Source organism: Mustela lutreola, chromosome 5 (assembly GCF_030435805.1).
Source record: "Mustela lutreola isolate mMusLut2 chromosome 5, mMusLut2.pri, whole genome shotgun sequence".
Classification (NCBI taxonomy): Eukaryota; Metazoa; Chordata; class Mammalia; order Carnivora; family Mustelidae; genus Mustela; species Mustela lutreola.
This window is the reverse complement of record NC_081294.1, coordinates 114164223-114184682: the sequence shown is the minus strand read 5'-3', so window position 1 is coordinate 114184682 and position 20460 is coordinate 114164223. Positions and strand designations below refer to the sequence as shown.

The 20460-nt window shown below is 39.9% G+C and overlaps 1 protein-coding gene across 18 annotated transcripts in view; it reads left to right on the top strand.

Annotated features, from left to right (window-relative positions):
* Window positions 1–20460, top strand: part of MEF2C (myocyte enhancer factor 2C) — a 163346-nt gene that overhangs the window by 106949 nt on the left and 35937 nt on the right. For 14 of the 18 annotated variants that reach the window (XM_059175439.1, XM_059175435.1, XM_059175442.1 and 11 more), the window contains one exon: window positions 12555–12698. In XM_059175439.1, coding sequence (XP_059031422.1) covers window positions 12555–12698 — 144 coding nt within the window. Of the gene's footprint in view, window positions 1–12554; window positions 12699–12757; window positions 12896–20460 lie in introns of all 18 variants that reach the window. The other 4 variants (XM_059175445.1, XM_059175448.1, XM_059175451.1 and 1 more) reach the window with 2 other exon arrangements.

The following is a 20460-nucleotide window of genomic DNA, read 5'->3' as shown; positions in this document are numbered from 1 at the left end:
TTTCCTGGCAATGAGTGATGTTAAGCATCTTTCCAAGTGTCTGTGGACCATCTCTATGTCTTCTTTGGAGCAAAGTCTGTTTTCATCTTCAGTGAGAACAGACCCTTTATATCAATATTATAAAATAGTAGAACCTCCATTGTGAGTTAGGAGACAGCAACCCGTAATAACAAGTAAGTCAGGAAACCTGAGGGCAAGTCCCTGTGACAAGTCAAGGAAAGGGTCCTACTGCTAAAATGCTACTGGTACTTTTAATATTTGTCCTATAGGTGCTCTGGTTATGTTTCTGGTACCGGCTGGAAATAACTACATTGCTAGGAAAGCAAATAGTGGCTCTGTGATTAATGAACTCCAAATTCCCATTAATTTATGAAATTCTGAGGGTCTTTGCTCTCCTTGGTCCATCGTATGGAAACAGGCAGGCACACACACAATCACCCTACAGAGAGCACAGCTGTGTTAAGATCACAAGAAGGGCTAGTCTAACTGCAGACAGTGACTGGACTAGTGTCCATGTGCTCTGTAAATACAGCAAACGTCCCAAATGGAGAACTGAAACTGAGCAACTACCTAAGGAATTTGAAGCCCTTTTATTTTTAAGCACCTTTTATTTACCTGATGCTCCTTGATTATTAAAATGTAGAGTGGTGGGGCCCCTGGGTATCTCAGTGGGTTAACCCTCTGCCCAGGGTCCTGGGATGGAGCCCTGCATCAGGCTCTCTGCTTAGCAGGGAGCCTGCTTCCCCCCCTCTCTCTCTCTCTCTCTGCCTCCCTCTCTGCCTGCTTGTGATTTCTGTCTGTCAAATAAATAAAATCTTAAAAAAAAAAAAAAGGTAGAGTTGTAACAGACTTTCTTCCACAGGACACCTACCCAATACAACTGAACATAAAATTCACAACTTACTAACAATTCACATGTAAGATTTGTGGTAATAACATACAAGTAATATGTAAGGTAATATTACATACAGGTAATATGTATATGTATCACATGTAAGATTTGTGGTAATAACATACATATCATCTATTTATGTAGACGATAAATAAATCGGATCCTGTCCTTCACTGAAAGTAATTTTTAATGTGGGGGAAGAGATGAAACGTATCACCAATATAAACTTACTTGCAGAAAAGAAAGCAAAGGGCATTGTAAGCGTTCTGCTGTGCATTTTGGAGATGTGATGTAAAGGACTTTCTCATTGCCTGTTCTGAGTGTGGATAGACATATGTTCCCTGACCAGCTGACCACATCCGATGAACCTAACATCCAGTACAACAGACTTGACTCTAGGACAACCCTCCGAACCTAGTAGAAGTCTTTCTTTCCCAGATATTCACTTCCAGCCAGGATTGCTGGCCTGGCTTCCTGTTCATACACCAGGTCTGATAGAGCCCTGTAGTGTTCTTCCATCTACTGGTCTAACTGGCCCAACCCCTCGTCAGGGACCATCTCACCCATTATACCTTGGGCACTCTTTATCAAACAGAAAGTTTTCCAATGTATCAGCCAACGAAATATTAATTAATATTAATACTGCATTAACCCGATCCTGGGGGATTTTACATTAAAAGAGACAAGTACTAAGGCTAGAGACCTGGGTTGCTAGTCATTGGCAGACCTACCAAACATTACTCGTGTTGAAAAAAGAGAGAAAGGCGCCTGCCTTCAGCTCAGGTCATGATCTCAGAGTCCTGGGATTGAGTCCCGCATCGGGCTCTCTGCTCGGCAGAGAGCCCGCTTCCTCCTCTCTCTCTCTGCCTGCCTCTCTGCCTACTTGTGATCTCTCTCTGTCAAATAAATCAATAAAATCTTTTAAAAAAAAGAGAGAGAAAAGGTTCGGTGATAAAGAAAAAGGAAAGCTTGGATCCTCACTAACTTTGGCTTACGATTTCTGAGACTCCTTATTATATGTCATCAGGCTCTCCTTGGCTGTCCAGAAGAGCCAACAAGTTTGTTGCAATGTTCTACTGTCAGATACCACACTAGTTGCTAAGGATGGGAAGCTTTCAAGAGATAGGTCTAGTGTAAAGGGATCTTATAATCTAGAAAATGAGACAAAAGCAATAATACAGAGAGCAACATTATGAAATAAATGTTAATTACAAAGTTTCGGAGAAGCACAAAAGAGAGACCTTCATTCTCTTACCTCTCCAGCTCACAGGATTCTTTCCTTTTGTAATTTAAATTTGTTTGTGAAGCTGGCAGAAGGTGGGGCTAGAGAGAGTGGGTCGTAGGGGCAGAAGCAGTGTGTACTCTGAGCACAAATCTAGCAAATGCCCCCTGGGTGTTTTCAGCTTCCACCGTGATTCCGTCTTAAATAAGAACCGCTGTCACTGCAACCTTGGATTCCATTATTCTTTTATTAGCAACAGCAGTATCTGTTAGGTATCATCGGTGCGGCGGGCACATTCAAGTTCCTGTAGGTAACAGAGGTGAAAAAGACAGTTTCTGCTCTTGTGGAGGTTGATGCTAATGCAGCCACAGTAGCTGTGGTGTACGTATTGCTCTCACACAATCCCAGCGATGATGCTCTGACGCCCTGATACCTCAGGTTGCCATGTCAGAGGAATATGGGTATTGAACAGCGTGCGCTAATACAGTTGTCAATACCACTCAATCGGATGGTTCAGGCTCAGACTCGGGCAAAATGCTCAGAATTAGCCCAGAGGCTAGTTTTCACAGGGCGTACTCACAGGGTATACAGCCTAAAGGCAAAGAAGAGGCCCTCTGCTGTCATTGGTGTCCAGTCACTATCAAATAAGCAAAATCACGCAGAGCAAATAACAAAGAGAGGGTTTCCCCATCCATCCAAAGGCCAGAAGAGAAGGGATACTAGGGTCAAGGCGGCCACCAGAGCTCTTTCCTTCTCTGCAGCCTGGAAGAGGCCCAGGGTAGCAGAGAAGTCTTAGGAAAGGAAGCAGTTTAACCTTCATCTGGGTGTCCCTGGCTGTCTCAGAGAGGAGGATTTGGGTGGCTCAAGTACAATTCTCAGGTATGCTCAAAATTGTCATGGCACGAGTCACTCAATCATGAACCTCGCATCTTATTTTGTTCCCTTACTGGAGGCTCTGTGTACACCCTGCTTTTCAGATAAACTAGTGATAAACCATAGGTCCCAACTAACAGATTCTTCAAATGACATCAAAGGTGACGCCTTTGTTTCTGAAGGAAAACCTAAAAATAGAGAAGAGAATGTGCAAAAGCATCCCTTTGCATTATTTTTTCAACATGTTTGTGTCCTTCTGGTGGTAAGTGAGAGCAGGGATAGTCCCAGAAGACTCGGGAGCTGGAAGGAAACGGCCCCGCACATACAGGTCTCTGGGCAATTGTAAACACACAAAAAAACAACCATTCGTAGCCTGTGTAAAATAGTCTGTATCACCTTCTCTGAGTCCATTCGTGCAGGGATATTCTGTTGTCACAACCACAAAGTGATCCTAGAGCTTGCTTTAACTTACCAGAACTTGTGTTCATTGAATTTGTTTACTTAATCTTATTAAAACAAATAAATAATGCTGTCATCTTAGGAGACCACCCAGCTCATTTCAGTGAGTCTCTCGGTGTTAGAAAGTATGACTGTCAAATTTGTTTGCTTATTCATTGATCCAGGGAAGGGTTAATGAGAACTGAGAACCTTTATTGAGCCCACGTGTATTAATCTGGCCCCATAGTAAGAACCAGAGATACCCAGTCCTTACAGAGCTCACTGTCTAGTGGTAAAGCAGACATGTGAGAAGATGAACTTGGAATAAAATATACCACCTGTTATTAAACACACAAAAAGAGTCACAGATAGAGAAGGGAATCCTTAAGTGCCCAGAAGAGCATGGAAAGAGCTTCACGGAGCAAGTGTTGGCATTGGGTAAGAGGTAACCTGGGATGACTAAGGTTTGTGTAACGGAGAGCAGGGCAAACACAATCTTCTAGACAGGAATGAATGACACATACCAAAACAGTGTCGGCGCAGGACCTACCCGACTTGGGAAATGGCAGGAATCTCCCCCCTGATGAAACCCAGAGTGCTGGGGGAGAAGGGAGGGAACGAGGCTGGGGAAAGAAAACTAGTGGTTGTGGCCACCTGGAGCCACCCGCGTTTATATGGAGAACGGTGATAAAATTAGATTTGCGTGGTAATGAGACCCTGCTGAAAGTGGGAAGGATGACCGGCTGGAAGGTGAGATCAGAAGACAAATAGATTAAGGGTGGGGGATGAATTAAAAAAAAAAAAAATAGTAAGAGAGTCCAGAGATGGCAGAGTAAAGGGTGACTTCTGGGTTTCCGGCTTGAACCGCTAGGGTATGATGCGATGTTAGCTAGGAAAGGAAAGACGGGAGGGGAATGGATAAGGGGATAGGTTACAGTCAAGAAAAGAAATGAGAAGAGATCCAGGGAATCCAGTCGAAATGAGGAAGCGTGGTGACTGAGAATGATAGTGCTGAGCTGATGATAAATAGAGGCGGTGAATATGGTGGGAATATATTCCCGCTTCATGACTGACCGGGCTCTGACCCAACTTCAGTAAAAAGGCATTTACAACTAGATAAGAGCCCACGCGGAAACAAAAATAATGATTTAACCTATCCTTTCCATCTACATCTTCTTTTGTTAAAATAAGGCATTCGTGGTTTTAAAAAGATGCTTCAGTGTGTTATTTTTAAGAATGAGTGCTCCCGATAATCTGCCTTTTTCGGTCCCTGTAACCTATTTGCAAGTAAAATGCTATAGTGGAAAAAGGTTAGTAGGTGAAGTTACATTTATATTGCAGACTCAAAAATCCTGCTTCGTGATCTTTGTTAATTTACTCCTCTCCTCTCTTTCTCAACCTTTGTTTAATTTATTAGTTCTGTCCTATCTTTTCCTTATATAAGAAGTCACTAACATCATTCATCCTTCAAACCCACTTCCAGCTTGATCATTCATATTCCAGCTTTTTATTTTTTATCTCATCTTTTCTTTTTTTTTTAGCTTGCTTTATAGAGATTATCAGGATTAACTGCATATTTTAGCATGCATTTCGATCATTATGTATTAAATGTTCCCTACTTAGTATTTTACTTCAGATCTCTCCTGGATTCAGAATATCAGGGAGCGTTTTCATGGCTAAGTGTGCCAAACTTTCCCATCTCAGTCCTGTTCCCAGCCAGCCTCATGATGCATGCTCTGTCCAGGTTCCAGAAGAGGTGTGGTGGAAGAATTCTTAACAAAAACATCAACCCACTGACCTATCCTGAGGCAGCCTGAATCATCTGATTGGCCTTAGAATCACCCTGATTTTCCATGAATCCTCCAGGCTAAGGTTGGCCCGGAATAAGACCAATGTCAAAGCCCAGGAGAATAGTGGAACAGTAGACCAGCATCCAAAAATGGGGAAAAAAGATGAACTTTGACCAAGAATTTTAAAACATGCTTATTTCAGATTTATAATATCTGACTCACATCCACAAAAGTTTCCCCATGTGCTTGACTACAAGGTTTCTGTTTTTCATTTTTTACCTTTATACAGTCTGCCTAAAATACCACTCCCTTTTTCCTTCTTCCGTGCTAAATCCTGTGCCCTCTTTCCTGCTGTTCACATCATGGCTGAGATTATATTATCATGGCTTTTTGACCTTAAAGATTTCATGAATGCCTCATTACTTCTGACAATCCCTATCTAGACCAGTACCCTAATTTTTAAGTATTCAATGATATAAATCTCCTGAGTTTTAACCAGTTTCATACTGCATTGTTTTCTAACTTTAAAATGATACATTCAAAAATGGTCAATTTGTAATAGTTACCTAAAAAGAACAAAATAATAACTGAGTTTTAACAGCATGTAAAACAATAACATTCAACGGTGAAAAATTACAGTTACAAAAATACTAAGACTCTTCTATCTCCCTCTAGCATCTGAGCATTCTTTCCTGTTGTGTTTGTCCATCCATTAAGTCTCCCATTAATGCTGTAGACGTTTCTTAAGCTTCTGCCATGTGCCAGACCCTGGGCTAAGTCCTGGTCATACACGATGGTTAATAAACAATCCCTCACCTCCAGGAGTTCACTCATGGGAAAAAACATACAAACAGAAATTCTTAATCCTATCTCTGGGAATGCATCTTTGTATCCAAAGGACCACAGACAACACCTGACGCAAAGTAAGTAGCCCTTAGTAAATGTATATCAAGAGGTCTGGACCCCACTACCATTTCTGCCTCCAACCAGCCAGATAGCTTTGTTCCAGTATTGAAACCTCAGCATAAACTAACTTAAAGTAAAAAAATGTGTTTTCTGTTCATTCAGCAAGCATGTATTGAGCACTTTGCAAGTGTGTTGGCTCTGTCCTATATTGAAATTGCAAAAGTGAATGAAGGAAAGTGCTTTGTTACTTGCCTCATGAGCTGACAAGGGAGACACATAAGTAATAATGGGTGATAAACCCTCTAATAGAAAAAAATGTATACAATAAATGAGTACATGAAGAGGGAGAAATCAATTCCACCTAGTGATCGGAGAAATGTACAAAGAGGAGATGATGTATTAGCTCTGCCTTGAAGGAGGACTGTCCCAAGTCCAGGAAAGAGATATTGGTGGGCTCATTCAGGAGCCCAGCTTGAGCAAAGACACAAGGTCTGGAAGGCCAGTTGTGGATGCACTGTTATTCCTCCCCTCTGGAAGACATGAGGAAGAACCAGATGATCCTTGGTGGTCTAGTCCAGGATTAGAATACCTATAATTTTGGGAACGATCGCCATCTGAATGTTGATATGAAATAATTCCCACTAAAAGTCATGGGTGGGTGTTTCTTTATGTTCTATACATAAAAAGTCTTCAAATCTTTAACTGATGTCTTTTATTTCCATTATTTAAAGATGAAAAATTGTTCAGTGAAAAAAATTTCAAGTTCAGTATTAAGATTATCTTTTGAGAAAAGGAATAAAATGAAACAATGAAATCTCCAGCTCTTCCCAGCCTTTCCTCAGTAGGACTTAATATCTGGTTAGAATAAGCATTAATAACCTGGAGGAATACAGTGTTAAGGTTTATATTTTCTATTTTTATTAAAATTTTCACCACAAATGAATAATTTGGGGTAAAATTTAATTTTTTATAGTCTGTACTAGATATGATTTGCTTGTCTAATTAAAAATCTACCTACCGATTATAGTAAATTTGCAGTATTTTAATTGTCTTTTCATTTCTGTATTAAGAACAAAGGAGAACTATGGAACAGGAAAGATAGTGCAGACGATCCTTATAGTTTTGGTAATTAAAACCTATGGAGAAATTTCTTGGCACCTGATCTTCCCCCAGCCTAAGTAATCTGTGCTAGAAATCACACACACACACACACACACACACACACACACACACACACAAACTGCATACAATATTATAGGCCATTTCAGGGGTTTTTCATTTCATTTTGCATTGCCTGATTTTCTAAAACCTGACTGCACCAAACGGTATCCGTGTATAATAGGTTTTCGGTAATTGTTTGCTGACTATATTTTAAGTGAAAGAAGTCATTCCCTAGGGCAGCCACTTCCCAGCCTGGAGGGACCAAAACAGTAGCTGGGTAGAAGCACACAACCTTGGGAGGATGTTTACGAAATACTCTCAGAAACTTCACTTACAGACAGTATCCCTTTCAATGGCATCTTCTTTTCCTGTGTGGATTTACTGCTTTCTAAAGATTATTCAGCTTGTTGGGAGTAGACGTTTATTTTCATAAAGCTGTGAAAGACAAGCACAAAAAATGATTTAGTATTAAAGAGAAGGAAGCTACCTTTTCTAAGTTGAGACCTTTTTTTTCCCTTGGCTTTTGTGCGAACATGACATTCATGAAACTAATAGAGATAATTCTTCCATGTGTTCCTGACACATCAGCCCTCTGAAGCAAGGGTAACGTAGCTGTGCAAGATTGATTGATTATTTGGAGTTAAAGAAAAACTAATGGGTGTTTATGGGTTTTTTGCAAAAAAATAAAATTGAAGCTGCTGCTGTACCGTGGGTAGGTACAGAAAAAGAAATGATGAGAATGTTCTTTTTTTTTTCTTAAGATTTTATTTATTTATTTGACAGAGAGAGAACATGAGCGCACAAGCATGGGAAGCAGCAGGCAGAGGCAGAGGGAGAAGCAGGCTTCCCACTGAGTGGGGAGTCTGATGCAGGGCTTGAACCCAGGACCCTGAGATCATGACCTGAGCCAAAGGCAGAGGTCTGAGCCATGCAGAGCACCCTGAAAATAGATATTCTTGAGGACTAAGACTGCCGACTTGGAAAGAGGTTGAATGTTGGAAGCTTTAATCTGTGATGGTGGTTCTCTAAAAGAAGCTTAATTTTATGTAAATAGCAGTAACATAAAATATGTAGCTTCATTTAATTGAAAAAAGGCCAATAATTTAGTTATTTCTTTTTTTACTAACAAGAAATAATTAAGAAAGGGAAACCAGTTTTAACCATTGTATACAGAAGGGATTTTGTAGATGATAACATAATGCCTAGGACGAGAAATGAGAGCTCCATGTGGCATTCTTTTTCATTTATATTCCTTTCAGTAACGAAATAGAATCTGTTCCCTACATCTATTTCATTAGAATTTTTGAAGCACCTGTCACCTATCATCGTCAGTTTATATGTATTTCAAGTTTTCCTGATGAACAAATGTAGTAATGCAGGGTCCATATGTCCACATGTCTGGGAGGGGAGAGTCCACGTGGTTTTTGGACTACCTGTCTGGACTCCCTTTCCCATTTATTGTTTGGAGTATGTCACCTTCTGTCAATCTAATTACTTCTCTAAGAAACGGCTGCACTCAGCTCACTGCACGACAATCGCTGCCTTGTGAAAACATCCCAGAAGCCTGTGCCGTCAATTGATCTACCCCCAAAGTGTCACTCTCACATTGAAAGTTGAATTCGGTATACAGACTCACTCAAGATTTACAGAGTTCTCTGAGAGAAGAGTTTCTTCAGATATGGAGTAGGAGAAGCTGGTTTCAGTAGATCTCTTGCCTCCTCTTGACATATAGAATCAATCTTTTCACAACACAGTCAGCTGAGAGACACTTACAATATATGCAGCCAGGACTTCCAGCCCCTGCAAAAAAATAATGATTTAAGTGCTTGCATTCCCTGACCAGCAACATTCGTAAAACATCAGAGAAGCTTGCAAAGGCCAGGGGCAGAGATTTTTATTTTTTTTCTAGAAAAAAGCCTGAAGCAATAATACTTATTTAACAGTCCCTTTAATTTATACTGTTTATCGTTATGATAAAGACAGACTTGGCTGATCTAACAGTAATTCCTTTGTCATCCTTAAAGAACTGTAGATTTTTAATATAATAAAGATAAGAGTTCCACATGCACACGATAGTATACAAGTTTATGCCATCACATCCATCTTCAGGGCCTTATATTTCTACCATAATCATCTGTTCTTGGCAAAAATGTGTTCTACAAGCTTTCAGCTGAGGATAATATTTTTGAACAATTTTTTCAATGTTCTAGTTATGTGATTATAGGAATTTGCAACTCACTATTAATTTGCCCTTGGGTTTTGTATTCATATATCTCAAAATGCCCCCCTTTTTAAAGTAATACAGTTCAACTTGAAATAAAACTATACATTTCAGTGTGAGAGATATTTCATTACTTAAATACTGGTGATTTCATTGAAAGATAATGTAGTCAGATACAAGAAGAATTTATAAGGAGAAAATGAGCCACTGTTTCCCGCCCCCCTCACTGCTGTTTCCTTTGTGACTTCATGCCATTTGCTTTGTTTGCTTAACCGTTTATATAATTCTTTAGGTACAAAATGAGCTCTCGGTTTAATGATTTTTTAATCCAAAAACTGGTAATTGCTTTATTGACTAATAAGCATTCCCACTCTAAAATCTGACCGCTAGAAATATCAACATTTTAGCCATATTTTCATACTTAAAGCTTTCTCAGCCCAACTCTTAAATTTTTCTACCTTAATTTATTTCAGCATTCACCCTGCTGCTGTAGTTGTATGTGAGTGAGAGTCATCTATTCCTCATCCCTCCCTGTACAAGTGTGGGAAAGCCTGGGCAGGGGAAGGTGGTCCATATTGCCCCCGGCAAGAGGCCAGACGTGTGGACCTTCTTGCTTGCCCACGCTGGTTTGAGACTTGGCATAAAGTTTCCCTAAAATGTTCATGGAAGACTTGTGAGAGATAATGAGTTAACATTTGTGGAGATCTTTCAATAAACTGTAATTGATGTTTGAATTTTTATAAACCAAACACAGTATCTACCCTCGAAAGCTTCATAAGAATATTTAGCACACATGTACGTGCCAGATGGATTGTAATGACAGTTGATAGGCCTCTCCTAGCCCTTGCGTTCTGTTGTCAAAAATCTGCACATCAAAACAACTATAATTTTTACAATATGATTAATTGGCTAAAAGATCTGGGTACACATTGAAAAATCTACTGTCTAGATTAGACTATAAATTAACGTTATATAAGATAAGACTTTAAATTAAGGGTTTATGTAAGAATATTCCTATCATGCCTTGTAGAAATATAGGCAGGTAAATTTTGAAAATCATTGATAATATTTTCTTGATCTGACATCTTTCTCTACATAAGTGAATTTTTATGAAAAATATGTGGATTATGATGCAAGACACTCAGGAATTATTCTCAAGGATATGTGGAGATCAAAGCAGAAACACATCATAATACAGCAAATAGTTATCACCCGGAAGAATAATCTCACGGTTGAGATAATGTTAACAAAACAGCCTAAAACAGAAAATTAAGTTAGTGAATAAAATTATTATTGTAAAGTATTGAAACATTCTTTGTAGTATTATTTTAAGAACCCCCCCCCCCAGTTACTTATTCTGGGTAAAAATGATGGCATAGATCCATGGTAGGGGGACAGGTGGCCCCACCAATTATAAATTCCCCAAGATTGTGAATGTATATATTATCCTCTTGTGTCAAAATATTCATTTTTAATATTCAAACATTATACCACATAATAAGCTGTAACCATATGTTTATTTGTTATATTATACCACTATAACATTAATAAATATTTACAGAGCTGCCGTGTATCATAGATGTATTAGAAGTGGTAGCTCTCTTAGTTTGATTTTAAGTGAAAATCTTCCATGCCTCAGAAACTAATTTTAAATGTTACATTTGTTACACATTGATAAGAGCCAAGGAGTTTAAATTGTTAAGACTGACACCCCCTTTCTAACTCATGTTGTTTTATTTATTTTCCCCAATTGCATGAATTAAAGATGGAGTGTTATCTCAGCTTTTGCTTTATTTGTACGTGAATTCTGTCTTTAATAAAGATGAGCTCTGCTGAGCTTTCCATTAATGAGAGACACATAGGTACCCAGCCCTTTAGAAACGATGGTGGTAGTACCAAGAAAAATCAGAAATGTTGCTAGTCTCTTAATAATTGACATGGCAAGCTGTGTGATTAATCAGAAGTTTTATGATCTCTGAAAGATAACATTAGCTCTGTAAATCAGATGGTGTACGATTAATTTGACAACCATCCCTTAAAGGGGAGAAAAAGAAAAAAAAGAGGGAAAGTAAAACTCAGTACTCCTGACTCATACTTTTTCTGTTACATTGTTACACTCGTGTTTATACTTCTGTGACAGCTGAGACTAGACCAGTCCTATGTTCAGGAGACAGGAGGTTCAGGAAAAGGCACTGACTTTTCACTTTCATGTGTCAGCAGACAGTCTCAGGGTGATCCTACTCAGCTGGAACCAGAAGGAACTTTTGCTACTTTGGTAGTTATTGACGTGGTTGCCTATTTTCAGTTTCTCTGGCTTCCTTGCTCAGCTTACAGAAAGTTAAGCTCAGCCATTTTGACTTTTCCTTTAGCCTGTGTTTAGGCAGATAGCTTCTTGGTATTATCAATCTCGATACAGATTTTCCCAAGTACAGACTTCTAACCAGACTGGACAAAAGCGATTCTCATTATGATCACAGTGTCTGGACGTTCTTAATGGGTGCTTTGCAAGAATATCACCTGGGTTCTCTTACGGCCTTTTGCTGTCACGCACACATCCAAAGGGGTGCCAGGACACCAGGAGCACCAACCATTATGTTAAACTCAAACTAGAGATCCGTTTCCATTTCTGCTTTTGTCACAGTCGCGAATTCCGAAATCATTGTGTAACGCCCTGACTTCTAACTTTCCTGTGGGAAGATGGTGTTGCAATTTGCCACCTTACTTGTATTCCTCTATAAGTGTCTGTCGTTAGATATTTGAAGCACATATGACTTTCGTACCATGAAATTTCAGCCCTTGTTCCGTCTTTGTTCATTGATTGAATTTCGTTGTAAAGGGAATATTGCCCTTTTATTTTTCTGTAACTAGTAATGGGTATGATATTGAAATCACTCCCGGGGGGGTTTCCTCTGTGGTTCCTTTACCCTAATGTTAAAAAAAAGCGTATGTAATTACAACCTGAAATACTGGACAGCTTGAACTTCTCTAACACCCCTGAATGTCTCTTACAGCCTCTGTCTAGGTTTGAACTTTCCAAATTATGTATTTCAGACGTTGAGAAAGAAGGGCCTTAATGGCTGTGACAGCCCAGATCCCGATGCAGACGATTCAGTAGGTCACAGCCCTGAGTCTGAGGACAAGTACAGGAAAATTAACGAAGATATTGATCTAATGATCAGCAGGCAAAGATTGTGTGTAAGTACTCGGAACACCCTTCATTTTTTTTACTCTTGATATTTCTCTGAACCTGGCAGGCCTTGAACAAGAAAGAAAACAAAGGCTGTGAAAGCCCCGATCCCGACTCCTCTTATGCACTCACCCCACGCACTGAAGAAAAATACAAAAAAATTAATGAAGAATTTGATAATATGATCAAGAGTCATAAAATTCCTGTAAGTACCGAAGGTAGATGGCTGGTCCGCTGATAACCTGCTGCAGTAACATCCCTTAACCCTTTCAGTGATGACTTTCTCTACGAAGCCCTAGAAAGTCAAACCGATAAAATAGCCATCTCATCCCACTGGTAGTGCGTTTAGAAAGCAAACCCTAAGGGGTGCTGAACTTAGGTAATCTAAGAGTTGCCCACAAGAAGTTCATCCGGAGGCAGAAGGTATACAGGCAGAAGAGACACACCCTGAATTTACAGGGTGTCTTTAAACACACGGTTCACAAAGCACCTGCACTGGTAAAAGGCTGGACTCTCCTGAACGAGCCGGAAGATTTACTGTAGTATATACACATATCCGTCCTGAGCCCAGGTACATGAGTAGAACCGCAGTTCTCCCACGATCATCATCCAAAGGGAAGCTTGTTTCTGAATAAAGCTTCTGCCCCTCTCCCTACACATGACATCCAACAGCAGCACTGAAGGGTTAAAGCTAATGCTCGCTGCAGGGAAACAGACTGCATGAAAACCTAATGGTAAGATTTCAACGTATCTGTGTGCTGGGGTGATTTGAAAGCTTTATCAGAAGATTCGCTTTGCCTACACCAACGTTTCCCATGCTTTAACATTTGGCTAAGTTTTTGTCTTAACCAAGTCAAAGGATGTCTAACAATCAATCATATGCCTTGCCAGATATTTAAGAGAAATAACTCCGCATGTATTATTTTGTTTGCCCACATAGAGAGGGGAAAAGTACATACCTTTTTTTATACTCTGTCATCAGTCAAGTGATGTTAATTTTGTGACATCGAGTGATGCAACTCAGAGGTTCACGTGCTTTCTGAATAATGTTAGAGTCTGAAACCCTCATTGTGTACCAGCTCTTCAGGAGGTAATTAATTCCTTTCTCAAAAAAGAACATTTTTCATAAGTTAGCAAAACACCCTCAACTCAAGTGAAAATATGCCTCAGCAATTACAAGCGCAGATATTTGGGGACGAGAGCTCTAGGCCACGTCCACATTTGCACTCACAGGATAAATTAATGCCCTACATGTAGGAAGTGCACAACCAACTTGTGTTGAATTAAATCGAACACTTTAAAACTCATTTATATAAAAAAAAATAAAATTCATTAATAAAATGTATGAATATTAGACTTTCTATCCTCATAAATATGTCTGCTTCTTTTGTTAAATGAAATAATGTCAGCAATAGAGCTTTTGTGGAATCAGAATTACTAATACCCAGTATTCGTGTATGAGCCACTTAGCTAAGTGGTTCGAGTTCTTAAAGGTTTCATAAAACCAAGTACTACCTACAACACATCCACAGTGGGCACTTGATCAAAAATAAAACATTTCCTATCAGACACAGCGATGCATACATCACTATGCATACGGAATTCTTAAACGATAAAATGCCCATTGAGATTTTATCCTGCCCAGAAGAAGGAAACCCTTGCCCAAAGAAACCTCTCCTTTGGGCCAATTTTTAATTCTTACGGGCTGAATTTCACTTACTATAGGATACACTGGTTTAGAGCTGCTAGGCATAAATGTTTGTGAAGATGAGACTGCAGGTGTCTCAAACGGAAGGAATCCCCTGTCCAGTTAAGGAAGGGCAGTACATGCAATACTGCAGATCACGCTCCATGGCCGTGATCCTAAATGCGTGTGAAGCTTTAACCCTCGGAGGCTCTGGAAGAATGCCTGTATTTGCACACTGGATCTTTTCCCCATGCTTTAGGAGAAGGAGGTGTGATGCATAACCTGGACTCCCTTACAGTATTTCATCCTGTCCTACAAAGAGTTCAAAATCAGGATACATGATTCCTTAAGAGGTGCAGTGGTGTGTGGCGGTGGATGAAAAACCACATGAGAGTTTACAGGGCGGGCTGTGAGAAGGACTACACAGCTCCTAGCTGTGCCTCTGAGTCTTCGTCTCTGTAGTAAGTGCTTCAGGCTCCACGATGAAAAGCCCAGTTTTCGCACATCGCTTTCAGTTGCTGGAAGTAAATTTTGTTGAAAGTTTCCACAGCTGCTAAAACATTTGCAGCAGGGCAAGGACACTCTGCCCTTTGTATGTAGAGAGTGTCTCCACCTCTTTAAAAACATTACAAGACTGTTTTTCTAATTCAGAGACCCAGTTTGAAGAGTTTCCCTTTTAAAATAGAAAATTTAATATTGCAATCACCTGTTACAATTTAATTTATGCCCATATTCCTCAATTACATGAAATAATTCACGGATGATTTGGAATCTTGTTGACCAGTATTTCCTCATGTGGGGTTTGCCACGGTTCATGCTGGGCCTCACAGCAAGAAAAAAAACAGTTCCATTTGAGGAACCAGGAATTAGGAAATGGGCTGAGGGAAGGAGGCGTGGTTGCAAGACCGGTTGAAAGTGAACGGGAAGGGAGGAAGTGGAAATGTGTTTTCTTCAAATAACAGCCTGTGAGGAGAGAGAAATACTGCTGTACATAGAATTAAGGAAAGAGTTAAAAGGAAAAGCTCTGGAGATTATTTATCTACTGAGGAGGAATGCTTGCAGGAAAGAAAAGATCAAAGGCACTGGTGAAATGGGGCCACAATGGTGAGCTACTCAAAGAAGGGAAGGAGGTGGGGGCCAGAGCAGGACAGAGTTGTAGGTAGACCCATGACCTAGTTAAGGCGGTAGAAGCTACTTATGTGACCACCTAGTGATTTCTGTGTTTCCGATTGAACTTAGCTTCTATAGGTATTAAGGTGAGGGAGTAGGTGCTGGAGAGAAGACCAAGAATGATGAAGGTGTAGACCTTGTGAGAAATTGGGGATGGGAAAGGAAAGAGCGAGTACAGGCCAGGGTTGTCAGACGGTTCTTAGCAGCCTGGTGATGGTTGATTGAAAGGGAGTATCATTAGTGGCCCAAAAAGGGGATTCAGTTCAGTCATTCACATTAAATGAAAGAGGGCCTATTAACTTAAAAATATTTTATTAAAAATATTTTATTTAACTTTTTATTGGACTTTTCCTTGTGGTAAGTTTAGGAAAATAGTGGGTTTTGGGTAAGAGTTCAGATACTTTCCTGACCACGATGACTCACTTCAGTAACCATGATCAGTTCGTTCAAGGGTAGACACTAAAAGCTTTTTAGCTCTTTTGCCTGTGTATCGGAAAGAAGGGCTGGCATTGCGGGCATGTGACCTGTGCAGTTACACAGGGCCCTGCTCTTGTAGGCTTGGCCATCGCCATCTTGAAATTCTTCATAATTTTTTTTAAGGTTTTCTTTATTTATTTGACAGAGAGCAAGGTAGTAAGAGCAGGAACACAAGCAGGGGTAGTGAGAGAGGGAGAAGCAGGTCTTCCGAGAGGCAGGGAGCCCGATGAGGGGGCTCGATCCCAGGACCCTGGGATCATGACCTGAGCCGAAGGTAGGCACTTAACGACTGAGCCACCCAGGCGCCCCTCTTCACAATTTTTTAACAGGGGCCACACATTTTCATTTTAGCCTGGGCCCTGAAAATTACATAGTAGTCCTGCCTACAGCATTTTATTCAGTCACCCCAAATTCCCTCTTCCTACCTGTCTTGAATGTTCTAAAATTTGGAGCCCGGCCCTGAGATATATGCAAGTCGGGAGCTCTTAACTACTCTCTGGCTTCCAATTTTTAGACAAAAGTATTTTAAAAAGATGCTTTTAAGTTCCCTAATTTTAAAAAATCAAGAAGAGAACAAACAATGCTAAATTCCTCTAAACATTTATGCACTTTTGTAGCCTTTGCATTCCCTAAAATGTTTAGAGCTGGTTAATCTCTTTATGTTTGCAAACAGCTCATATCTCAGATCAGGTCAAGGGACATTAAATGACTTGCCTGTTTAAATGGCAATTTATTGCACAACAGGATTGCAACTGAGATTTCTGATATAAAGCCTGTTCTTTCTGAGTCTCTGAGCTACCTCCTCAGTTGGTCATTTTTAAACTTATAATTCGACTTTAAAATTATTTAGCCAGTTCCTAATACAGATAAAGAAACAAAACAAAAGATAGAATGCAAAAGATATTAGCATTTTTTATAAATGTGATTTTTAAAATTTTTTTAAGATTTTATTTATTTATTTGACAGACAGATCACAAGTAGGCAGGGAGACAGGCAGAGAGAGAGGAGGAAGCAGGCTCCCTGCCAAGCAGAGAGCCTGATGTGGGGCTTGATCCCAGGACCCTGGGATCACGACCTGAGCGGAAGGCAGAGGCTTTAACCCACTGAGCCACCCAGGCGCACCTAAATGTGATTTTTTAAATATGCTTTGGTATCAGAGTTATATCTAATTGCTATTTAACCAATCACAAGAGAATTTCATACTTACCAAATTGTTTACAGCCCAGAATGCTGGAAACTGAATAATTCTTTGGGATGATGGTCAGAGGAAGAGAGGAGTAGAGAGATTTTCACTGAACCAGTTATTAGGGTGGTCCAGATTTTATGAAGTAATTTGATAATTTTTCTTACTTTGGATGTACATGCAGTCAGAGGAATTGGGCTTTGCTGTCTACCGAGACACAATCAACACTCCATAGAATATTCAGGGGAGAAATAGTTTTATATTAGATCCTTAAGTATTCAGTCATAGTTAAACATTTATAAGTAGTAATAATGAGTACAGATAAAAAACACTTGTAGCTAAAAGATAGCTTTAAAATACCAAACCTGAGTAAATACGGAAGAAAGAGGTCTTGAAGGCTTATTTTTTCCCCGAGACCTCAGTCACACCCTGGCAGTTAGGAGCACAGAGCTCCCTCTAACATGGTTCCTCAGCTACATGTCATGAGAACCCTTTTAGTTCATTATTTTCATGATTCACAATAATAAGCTGCTAACGTGAAGCCCATACTCATATCACAGTATGATTTCTGACTGCAGTATTTTATTTCTGTCCAAAAACTTATACTGTGTTACACAGTGATTTAATGGAAAAAGCAACAGGCTCAGTCACTTACTAGTTGGATGACCTTGGGGCACTTAATCTCACAGATTTAAAAAGGAAAGGATTATATCCATAGTGAAGGGATGTTGAAAGGGTTGGCTCACATAATGTATGTGAATTAAATAGTGTGGCGCCTGCTCAGTAAATAATATACAGTAAATTGTAAGCTTGTATTTTCATATTAGTACAGTGTCTTCCTAAAACTTCTTTGATGAAAAATATTCAATTCATATGATAAAAATTAGATGAAGTGCTGCGTTTCCTGACAACAAAAGAGCTCTAGCAGCTTGATGAAAGGGAACATTATTTGGCCAACATCATAAGTGATGTTACAAAGGAAAGAAAAGCAAGAGCAAGAGATCAGGAGAAGGATGGGGATAGGATAAACTGCACAATTAAATAAGGTAGACAGGGTGGGCTTCCTTGAGAAGGCCAGATTTTGAGCAGAAAATTGAAGGAAGTGCTGGAGTTGGCCATGGAAATGAGGCAAGAATGAGCGAGTGAGGAAGAGGACAGTAGGAAATCAGATCATGAAGCCTCGTGAAAGCTGGGATTTATGAGGCCTTATGGAACATTGGAAGAAGTTGGGCTTTTCTCTGAGTAAGGTCGGAGCTTCTCACAGGGTTTGGAATAGAGGGTGTCATCATCTGATCTGTGCTTTTAAAGGATCAGTTTGATTGCTAGATTGAAAATAAAAAGAAGGAGGGCAAGGATAGAAGTAGGCAACTTGTAGGAGGTGACTGCAGTTATCAAGGCAAGAGGTGATGGTGCTGGAATCAGAGTGGTGGCCATTCGAATGAGAGGTGTTTGGAGAGTGGATATATATGGAAGTTAAGCCAATAGGATTTCTGGGTAGACTGGGTGTGGGAAACAGTGAAGATTCTTCAGGGGGAACTCCCAAGGATTTTATTCTATGCCATTGAAAGCATTGTCATCAGTTGGAGATGAAGAAAGCTATGAATTGAGCTAGATTGGAGTTGATTTGGAGATGTCTATTAGACATTCAAGTAGAAATATTGAGATTGCTGTTGGATATGCAAGGCTGAATAGGAGAGAGATCAGAGCCACAGATAAAGAGCCATGCCACTCTTAAATTCAAAGATCAGGGAGAAATGAGAACCTGCAACAAAAGCTGAAAAGGAGCAGCCATCGAGGTAGGAGGGAGAGTCCAGAGTTTTGAAAGGAAGAAAGTTTATCAAGAAGGAGTGACAGCTGTGTCCAAGTTAAGGATTGAGGAGTTCCCATTGGATTTCTCACCCTGAAGGTTAATAGGGACCATGACAAGAGGATTTTCAGTGAATGGTTGGAGGAACACTTTTTAATGGAATGAGTTGAAAGAAAACAGTATGCCATATTTACAACCCAAATTGCAAAAGCAGAATTGCCATTGGTGATACGATTTTCCAAGATGGTGAACAATTTTTAATGAAGTTCCTTACATAGGAAAGTAGAATATTCCCTCAATGCACATGGTAATTGCACTTCTGGAAATTTCAGTATATAGTAAAATCCATGTTTCAATGTATGAAAATACCTTGTGTTTGTAGAACAGAGTTAGTTCTGATTCACATCATTATCAATGGGTTTTTTCACACAGATGAATTGTCCAGTGGTGGCTTTTCAAAATTGAATAGGACAAGAGATGATTCTTTGTTGTGTTGAACTGTCCCACATATGACGGCATATAGAACACCTGCCTACCTACCCAGAAAATACCAGCCACACCCCCAATTATTGTGACACCCCAAAACTGTACCACAGATTTCCAAAGTGTTCCCTAGGGAGGGAGTTCACCCTTGTAGAGTACCACTATTCTAGATCTAAAGAGTCACTATAATGGCTTTGGGGAGAAACATGGTCATTGAAGGTAGAGTTCAGTGAAACCCAAAGGAATGGTGAAGTATATTACAGCTTGCAACCTGGAAGCTGTTACCAGCTTTTAACCAGGCCTAAAGGAGCAAGAGGACACAAAAGATACCAGTGGCACAGCAAGATCTGAGAATATAGAAGACATGACACCAAATGAGGCGTGACCTTCATGAGCAGAATACAGCCTCTGCCAACCTGTGGCTCCCAGGGAGGATGCTATAGTAGCCAAATACCCTGACTTCTCTCCTACTCTCTGTACTTCTGCCAGTGCCTCCCCTGGCCCAGCTGAAGCCAGAGGGCGGGGGGAGCCAGGTGGATACAGCCTGGAGACTCAGCCTGCCAGGCCCAGAGCAATGAAGAGGTTGGAGAGCGGATCTGGAGGGGCAAATAGAACCTCCCACAGTTGTTTACCTTTGTTTTCTTAGGTATTCTAAGTAATTCTTATTTGGCCTTTTACTACAATGCAATATTTCATTCAGTCTATAGACATTTATTTTACAACATAAACTAATACTTTTTGTTGTTTAAAAGACTCTGAAAATTTGAGCCTCTGGAAATTCATTCTTTGACGTCTTATCCAACATTTATGTTTCATTGTATCATGATGTTGATCCAAAGTTATTGTTTGTTACTCTGCTTAAAATAGATAAAGTCTTAATAAAGACTGACTGTTTTAATAAAGCACTTTAGCATTTTTATCTTGCTGTAAAACAGTGAGGAATCAAAGACATTTGTAAAAGAG